A 9,407-nucleotide genomic window follows, 5' to 3' on the forward strand; every position below is an offset into this window, starting at 1 on the left:
GACGCCCCTGTCTGCAGTGACCGTTTGGTGGCCCTGAATAAATCAGGCAGGATGGCAAAAGCAAGCTGGGTGAGAGAATCAAACAAACCCCACCCCTTGGGTGAAGCTGCTTTTCTAGTTCAGAGCACAAAGGTGCTTTATTTGCTGTAGTGCTTAAATATCTGTCTAGGTGCACTGGGAGGGGGATAGAGGAGGTGGACTCATATTCATTCCATTGTTAGGAAAGGGAAGAAAGCCTCTTTGGCAACTGCTTCTGGTTCATTAACCCTTTCCCTGCCCAGGACAAGTGACGTGGTGCACTGGAATGGGCCTGACAGTAGAATACCTACTGGTCTGAGTTATTGCAAAGATTTACATGGCACAGTGGGCACCGCATGAAAACTGAGAGGGTGGCTCCCAAATATTCTTCGTGCCAAGGGACTATGGTCACTCTAGACCCAAAGTTACCTGTGCTCTGGGCAAATATGCCCTCTCACTTTTAGGGATGTAAATACTCTATCTCAGAACAGATCAATGACTCTGAGGTTCTAGAGAGTGCTATTTACATGGAAGGAAGAAAGGCACTGCGGGGGAGTGGATAGAGCACTGAACTGGGGCTCAAAAGTATCTCCATGACCTATTAGCAGTACAAGGGCTATGACATAGAGTTCAGCAGTTCTGATTCTGTCCAGTAGAGGACAGTGCAATGAGCCCAGGCATGCACAAACACACACCTGCATGTTCACATGCATGCAATGCATGCGTTTTTGCACCCTGGAGATTGCCCTGAGGGCAAGTGTCTTTTTCGTTGTCCCAGGAAATAACTAGGATCTGGATGCATTCCTGAGCTCTTGTGGCCTCTGCTTCTCTGCCCTCTGCAGACTACAGAGTCTATGCGGCTGGTGGGATGGGACTGGACCTGCGGCCTCACAACTACATGCAGCACTACGAGATGCTCAAGGACATCTGGGTGTCACTCGCGACAATGCCCACACCTAGGTACGCCGCCACTTCCTTCCTGCGGGGCACCAAGATCTACGTGCTTGGTAAGGATGGGCCTTGGCTGCCTACTTCCTTGTTCTTCTGTAGGGGGTCTGCTGGACAATAGCTCCTCTGATCCGTGTGCTCCTGTGAATGCTGACGGTGAGAGAATTCCTAGAACAGACGCAGACTGACCTAAAACCTCATAGGAGGTTCTGGCAGCTGCTTCCGTCCACCCCCAAGTGGTGATTTTAATGCATCCCATGGGTTTAGCCACCATTAGAAATACCAGGCCTGCTCTTGCATCTGCTGAAATCAGTGGGATTTTGGCCATTGGCGCCTGCAGGTTCAGGGTTGGGTCTGTTATGAGGGAGATAAGTTGCCCACTCAAGTTGCAGACCAGAGACACCTGCACAAGTACCTGGCCTTTAATAACAATAAAAATGCTCTGTCTATACAGAGACCGTTTACGTCTTCAAAGCCCTGTACAAACATAAGGGTCTGATCCTGAATAACAAAACCCCACTGATGTCAGGATGTCATTGCCCCTTTGTGGGGAGTAAGTATCCTTATCCTCCTCTTGTATATGGGGAAACTGAGGCAGAGGTACAGCACTACTTGCTTAAGATCACACAGCAAGTCGGTGGCAAAGCTTGAATCAAAACCAAGGAGCCCTGACTACACTCAGATCCCTTGGTAATGTTGCCTCTCTTAAGGTTGCTGCAGAAAAGAACCTTTGATGCATTTGAAGTTTACCCGCTTCTACTGATCACACAGTGTGCAAGGCCCTTCAGCAAGCGCGCATTTCCAGTCTTCAAAGACATGCCGAGCACCTGAATGGGAAATAAATGTATTCATTTGCATTTGATTTATAAAAAGAATAATATGGCATCTTTTGCCATTAAGTACTAGCTGCCTCGGCCGTTCTAGTCTATCACTTTGAGTTCTTGGCCATGTTGTGGGCAGCACCAGTGCTGAACCCAGTCTGAATTGCAAAAGTTCCTGAGCTGGCAGTACCCATCTTACTGTGAATTAGCCTTGATTACACTGGCACGTATTTAAATACCTTTCAGTGCTAGCTATCCAGCGTCGCTCTAAGTGCGGAACATGAAGTGCATGGTGCATAAAAAGGACATGTTTTCATTGTATGAAATAGAAGCTGGGAAAAGTCTAGTTCTATTTAGTTTCAGGTTCAGGCTGTTGAATTCAAATGAATATTTTAATATTTCTTTTTTAAAAATGTCCTTCATGGTGTTACTAATGGCACTTCTAGACTATTACAAAGGAGAGAATTTTAAAGCATGAACCAGTGTTTTCAACTTTAGTAATTTTATTATAAGTCTTGAGAGATTTGCTGATTTTTCTTAAAGCCCCAGCTCCTGGAGTCATGTGATTATTTGAATCTCTGAGCTTTTATTTTTGTTTTTAAAAAAACAAAAACAAACTACCTTTCCAGAACACATGATTGCAGAGAAAAGCTTGTAAACATAAATCCTAAAGACTAAGGAGGCAAATAAAAAGACCACAACATTTATTATTTTAAAAAAATCTTGAAGTCTTTGTCACATTCTCAGGATTTTTGATGGCCTGACTCATGATTTCAGAGGGGTTGCAATTGGCAGTGCTGAACCACCATTAGTTATACATTCCTACCGTTTGTTTCCTTTTTTGCACTTCACTCTCCTTAGGCCTCATTTTCATTTGAACTGGAAGGTGTAATTCCCAGCTTGCATAGACATGCCTGTGCTAGTGTAGCTGGGGCTACTGCCCTAGTACGTACCCGGGGCTCCGAGTGGGTACATGCTCTGGCGCCTAGCCCAAACCACCACCCGTGCTACCCTGGCGACAGTGCTGTTTTTAGCATGCCAGCTTGAACAAACCTACATGAGCTGGGGATCACACCTCCCAGCTCCCATGTAGATGTAGCTTTAGGTCAATTGTTTCCGCTTACTGTCCATAGTCCGTTTAATTTTCCAGTCCTTTTGCACTAGCTCAGTGCTGTCACGTTTGGGTTCTTGCCCCTACAAGGGAATGCTAAATTCAGAGTCCGTCAAGGAGGAGGGACGCAGTAGATCACCCCAGTCTTCCATGTAGTCCAGTGTTCTGTTTCCAGCAGCAACAAGCACCATAATATTAACAGTTACGATGATTTTGAATGGAAGTTGGGTACCATCTTCCTTAGCAGTTAGGTAGCTGGTGTGGTTGAGAACACTGTCGATCAGCTGAGGGTAATGTGCCATGGTTTCCTAGTGCTTCCCGATCTCTGTCGTATCCACCCGTTGTCTCTTGTCTTATACTTTGGATTGTAAGCTCCTCGGGGCAGGGACCATTTCTCTGGTCTGTGTTTGTACAGCATCTAGCATAACCCCCTGCCCGGGGTTCCTAGGTGCTTCCACAATGAAAATAATTAATTATTAAGCTGTTCTGAAAATCCCAGCCACTGGCTTTTGTACCTCAGCCCCCCGGCCCTATCCCACCGCTGCCCCCCCCCGAAAGCCTCACATGTTGTCTTCCCACTTCCTGTCATCGACTCTTTCCCCCAGCACTGACCTTCCCCTGCATCCCCTGGCTTCGTGGCAGTGACATTTCCATATGCTGTCATCCTAGAGCAGCTGGGCTCCACGATGGCTGTGCGGCAAGGAGCGCGCCACACATCAAATCACATTTTTAACCTTGTTCAGGGAACCGAGTGATCCGTTTACTTATTGATTTTAAAGGTTGCCAAGTGAGGATAAGTGCTGGTGAAATGTGCTGTACTGACAGCTTTGGAGGCTGATGGTCTCTGTCTATCTACAGGGCTGGCACAGACAAGCTCCCCCCATTCACTGCGCCTCGTCCCTGACCTGAAGGGATCCCACGCCACGGCAAGAGGAGAGTTTAATCTCTATGGCCCAGTCAACCCCTGCCAACAGCTGGGATAGATGGTCAACTCCATTAGTAACTGGGCTTATAACCATTGTTATTTTGTATTACTGTAGCACCCAAAGGTCCCTCTTAGGAGCAGGGGTCCATTGTGCTAGGTGCTGTGTACACACTGAGGAAGAGAGAGTCCCTGCCCCCAAAGACCTTCCAGTCAGAGAAAATGGTCAGAAAATGGGATTTCTTGCCTTTTCTGTGCTATAAGCTGGTCTCTCTAGTCAGACCCCATGTCCCATGATGTACCACAGTTTCCCCTCTGTTGGAGGAGGCAGAGCATCATGGGAGTCCCTGGCTGTGCTGCATCATGGGAGACGTAGTCCAACCAGGGAGCTTAGCCTATAGAGGAGAATGGGAGCATGAGGCACCTGAACTACAACTCCCATGAGGCACTGCAGCAACATTTCAGATTACAAATATTTTGGGTTTTGAGTGTTTGGGTTTTTTGATGAAAGAAACTGAAAATTTCCACAGAAAGCTGATACTTTTCCTGATATTTTTCATTTAGTTAAAAACCCAATTTTCCATTGAAAAACCGTTTGGATGGAAACTTTCTGACCAGCCTTGCTTACCATCTAATTTAAGACTAAGATGCATCCAGCGAGTGTGGCGGATGAAAGCAGAGGGAGGGAGGATGGATAAGGGTAATAATAATTATAAGTTGGTTACTTAAGTTCCTTCATATGGTTCTGTATTGCCTGGAACCCACCTCACGCATTTCAGCTGCCAGGTAAGTTACTCCCAGTTAGCCCAGGCTTCTCCCGGAGCCTGGAAGCAGCTAACTGACAAACTGACCCTGCCCTGGTATGCTGCTGTCCCCATGTCTGTCACAGGTGGGAGGCAGTCCAAATACGCCATCAATGCCTTCGAGGTCTTCGACACAGAGACCAGGTCATGGACCAAGTTCCCCAGCATCCCCAGCAAAAGGGCCTTCTCCAGCTTCGTGCCCACGGAGAACAGCCTCTTCAGTCTCGGGGGGCTGCGGCAGGGCAGGCTGTACCGGCAGCCCAAGTTCATGAAGACTGTGGATGTGTTTGACATTGAGCAAGGTGGGTGTCCATCAGGTTCAATGCTTGCAGGTGAGGAGTGTGTGTGTGATGTGAAGGGCAATATCTTCTAAGTCAGCAAAGGCCTAAAGAGAGAGAGCTAGACCTAGGTGGGCTGAGAGGGATCTGCAGCTCCCATCGGCTTTGTTGAGAGTTGAGGCACACTGCCTCCCGCAGGATTGACTGTGGATCGCTTGCACCCAGCTCTGCAGAAGGAATGTCATCAATAGTAAAAAAAGCAAACTAGCCATGCAGCCTGCAGGTGGCAAACCCATTGTCCAGGCAGCTGGCTCCAACACCAAACTCTCTCCTGGACACTGCCCTGAGAGACCCTGGTCAGCTGTGACATAGGTTTACACAAGCCAGGGCAATGCCAGGCAAACAGGCTTTATGGAGGTGGAGAGGCCAGCAGGGTTTGGTTTAGTTGTGCCGCACCTGTTTGCATACAGGTAAGATCTGCATGGAGCACATGGATTCTCAGCTGTTCTCCCTTCAGTAAGGAAACACCAAGCAGGGCCTTGGTTTTCCCTGGCTTGCTGGTGTGTCTGGGCTAGTGTGAAATGCAGGTGTTTTGCTTGGCGAGGGAGGAGATGTTTATGCCAACTTTCTGGAGATGGGCACAGGATGTAAAATCTGAATCCAGATTTTTCTAGCAGCCCAGTTTGGATCCAGGGTTCGGTTCAGCCTGTTGGAAAGATAGGACAAGGGCCTTTTGAAAAATCGGTATCCTTTTCTGAGCTCAGATTTCAAACACCCAATGCCTGGCCCTTCAGGGAGCTGGGATTTTGGCTCAGGTCTATCTCTAACTTCACCCTGAGTGAGGTTAGTACCCCCCCTCCCCCACAGTGACTTTTGACTGAGTTTGTGTCTGGGATTCAAACAGAACCAAAGATTCTGAGCGAAACTCCCCAACAAACCACTGAGTTTCACCAGGAGAGCGGTGAACTGCTGAGTTTAGCACGGATCATCTATCTGTCCTTTCTCTTCTCAGGTGGCTGGATGAAGATGGAACGCTCCTCCTTCCTAAAGAAAAGGCGAGCGGACTTTGTCGCTGGCTACTTGAAAGGAAGGGTCATCGTGGCCGGGGGGCTAGGTGAGGAACAACTGGAGGCGAAGAGTAACATTTTCAAAAGCACTGAAGTGACTTAGGAGCCTAAGCCCCAATTTCAAAACTCACTTAAGCACTTCAGAGCCCAAATCCCATTAAGTTTCAGAGAGCCTTAAGGAGATTTTCAAAGGCACGTTGACTTTCAGTGGGAGTTAGGTGTCTAACTGCCATGCGAAGCTATGAAAATCTCCCCATTAGTCTCCTGTGTTGTTCAGGCACTTTGGGAAATCTCACCTGAATTGGGCAAAACTCTCACAGGTCCCTGTTGATTTTGGGTGGCTGCATTTTTGGCTGCCCAGCAAGGGATCCCGGAAGTGGCATAATTTTTCTGTTGAGTACCTGCCTTCTGAAAATGAATCCTCTTTCCAATATCTTAAGTGGGGCACCCAAAAATGGAGCCATCTGAAATCACTAGTCACTTATGAAAATCGAGGCTGAAATCCTCTTCTGTCTCATACGATGCTTGTGAGGTACAAATCTCTCTTTCCCATCCCTCCCCTGAGTTCTGGGTAATGCGTTACCTGCGAGCTTCCACTCCCATTAGGAGATGCCCGTGAAAGAGTTCTTGCCCTGCCCCCCCCCCCCCCAAATTCATATGGTTGCTGCTGGGTGTTTGGGAGCCATCCTTCGTGGTAGTTGTTCCTGCCTGGGTAGTTGTGAGGGATGGTGCAGGGGGTTCACTGCATGGTACCTTCCAGCTGCTGACTGCAGCCCTAACAAGAGTGCAAACCGGCAATTCCATCGCAGGCCAGGAAGGGCATTGTGGGTCCTGAGGAGCCAGCGTGGCACAACTGCCATTGTGCAAGGCTGCCGGGTGCAGCTGCAGAGACTAGAGGTCATCACCCATTTTGGACAGCAGGGGGCAGATCAGTCACTACAAGCTGCAGCTTGCAACTGGCTTTGGTTTCTGTGTCCTGCAATATGTGGAAAGAAAGAAATTATTCAATGCAAGTTCTCATTGCTTCCCTTCCTGTACCTCAGTTTCCCCCAGTGGGGCTAAGGATACTGACCTGCTTTGTAAAGTGCTTTGAGATACATGGCTGAAAAGCACTATGTAAGAGCTAGGTGGTGTTTTTATTTGTATGATTAACACAAAACAGAGTGAGCAAGACTGGAAGCAGGAATGTGAGCAGAAGCTGGCAGGTATCCCCTTGGGTTATGCATGACCACCCAGAGACGTCTTTGTTCTTTGGGCCTCAGTATATGTAGCAGAGAAGACCTCCTAGGCATCCTCATGGGAAAGGGGGAAAAGAGATGACAAAATGAGGCCATTTCTGCTTTTGGATCATTGCCTCAAAGTGGTGATTTCTTTTCTGCTCAAATCTGATTCCCCCCCACATTCTTTTTATATATTTATCCTGACTCCACCACACTTTTGCTCTCTTACCCCCTCCCCGCCCCTCCACCCTACTTTGGCTCTTTCAGGGAACCAGCCAACGGTCCTGGAGTCAGCTGAAGCCTTCCACCCAGGGAAGAACAAATGGGAGAGCCTGCCGCCCATGCCGACCCCCCGCTGCACCTGCTCCAGCATCGTGGTGAAGAACTGCCTGCTGGCCGTTGGCGGAGTGAACCAGGGCTTGAGTGACGCAGTGGAGGCGCTGTGCATCTCTGACTCCTAGCCAGCCCCTTCCCAATCCCCACCCCCTGGAGGGTCCTGCTCCGAGGTCCTGGGAAAGCAGCAGTGGTGGTGATGCTGTCTGGATTAGCCTTGCGTAGTTTGCACCCTGCTCTCTCCTGCTGCACCTCTGTAGCTGCCTTCACAGGACGTCCCGGCAGCACCCCACCCTCGTGTGCACACACCTCTGAAGCTGTTGGCCAGCAGGGGCTCCTGATCGTCTGTTAGCCAGCCTCGGTACCCAAGGGCATCACCCTTTCATCTCCACCCTCATCCAAGACCCCATAGCCCTTGGTCCTACACCAGCCCCAAATTGCTGAAGAATGCAACAGCCTTGTACCGCAGTGCGGGAGATGACCAGTCCAGGAGGAGCACTTTGGTGGGAGGGCGGGGGGGGGAGTCAAATTCACTCTGACCACCTGCAAAGGTCCAAGAAGGAGCTTGGCTGAGAAGAGCGCCCCATGGAGCCGGAACATTGTGTCCCCTGCCATTGGGAAAGGACGCCTTAGATCAGGGTATGCAGGGGCTATGTGCTCATACTCTACTGTGCTTCTCTAACCATGGCTCAGAGCTGCAGCACTCACATGAAAACCCTGTGTAGCCAGACACGCTGGTTAAAGAAACCCCTCTGACTCCATTGTTTGGATGGAACCAGCCTTCCTGTTCTGATGTGACACTACGCTTGCCAAGCACCCAGGGTGCAAGACATCCCTCCCTGCACAGAATCCCTCGGCGAGCTACAGAGGAACTTCCTAATCATATAAGCTAGAATGGATGGTGAGCACCATCAGCCAGAGAGGAGCCAGTCCAATGCCTGGATTGACAGCAACTTCATTTCCCATTAACTTGCCCGTTTCTTGTGCCCAGAGCTGAAGCCAAGCGTTGTCAGCACTCCTGGGCGTGCTCTGACAGATGGAGGCACGGGGGCTAGATTGAGGACCGTTTGAAGCAGACGGATGACTCTGCTTTTAGCATAGAATAGACAGACCTGCCTTCACTTGTTCTGGCACAGAGATGGGGCCGAGCTGCAACATTCAGATCCAGTTCCAGGTCAGGATTTTAATGCCCATGATGCTCTGGGGTGTTCAGATCCACGATTATTATTTTTTGGCTCACTTCACAGACAAAGGACCATTTTCAAAACCTGGACCCCGAGCTCACTTTGGATTTCCAACACCCCGAGAGTTTAGGGGATGGCTTTGGACCCACCTCTTCGTACACGCGTCCCACAGCGAAGCCAGAATGCCACAGCGGTCACTTCCTCTTCCTTGGTTTTGATTAAATTTGTATCTGTGGTTTGTGGCCAAATGCTCTTTGATGGATGGGTTGCGATTCCTGCTCCTAGCAGCAGCACAATTAAAACCTGTATTCACTGAGCAAAGGCTCTGTGCAGTGAGAGATTCTGTAGCTCCCTCCCTGCTGTGGAGGGATCAAACTGGGGAGCTGCAAAGCTGGGGCGTGGACTAAAGGGAGGGGGAGCCAGCCTGGGAAATTCTTATTGTCGCTAGCAAGTGTACAGACTGACATCGAAGGCCCTGCACTAGGGCAGCCTTAACGCTGCTGCAGCCACCAGCTTAACTGGCTTTTTGTGTACATTTCTGAATAAAGTCATTTGCCTTAGAGGAAAATGGGATTTACCAGTGACAATCCCTTCCCATCCTGTGCAGAACAAGCCAGGGTGTAGCTGCAGGACGGGAGGGGAGGAAGCTGCATGGCAGCTTAGCCAGAGCCAATCACAAGTGTAAACCACCTAAGATCCTTC

General features: G+C 49.4%; 1 protein-coding gene across 2 annotated transcripts in view; it reads left to right on the forward strand.

The window, feature by feature from the left end:
* KLHDC8A (kelch domain containing 8A) overlaps positions 1–8,940 on the forward strand; it is a 28,305-nt gene extending 19,365 nt beyond the window's left edge. For both annotated transcript variants that reach the window (XM_073319684.2, XM_073319683.2), the window contains 4 exons: positions 861–1,025; positions 4,710–4,925; positions 5,914–6,015; positions 7,456–8,940. In XM_073319684.2, the coding sequence (XP_073175785.1) occupies positions 861–1,025; positions 4,710–4,925; positions 5,914–6,015; positions 7,456–7,649 (677 nt within the window). In that variant the 3' untranslated portion in view covers positions 7,650–8,940. The remainder of the gene's footprint in view (positions 1–860; positions 1,026–4,709; positions 4,926–5,913; positions 6,016–7,455) is intronic.
* Positions 8,941–9,407: the final 467 nt, after the last annotated feature.

This window comes from Lepidochelys kempii, chromosome 21, assembly GCF_965140285.1.
Source record: "Lepidochelys kempii isolate rLepKem1 chromosome 21, rLepKem1.hap1, whole genome shotgun sequence".
In the NCBI taxonomy this organism is placed as follows: Eukaryota; Metazoa; Chordata; order Testudines; family Cheloniidae; genus Lepidochelys; species Lepidochelys kempii.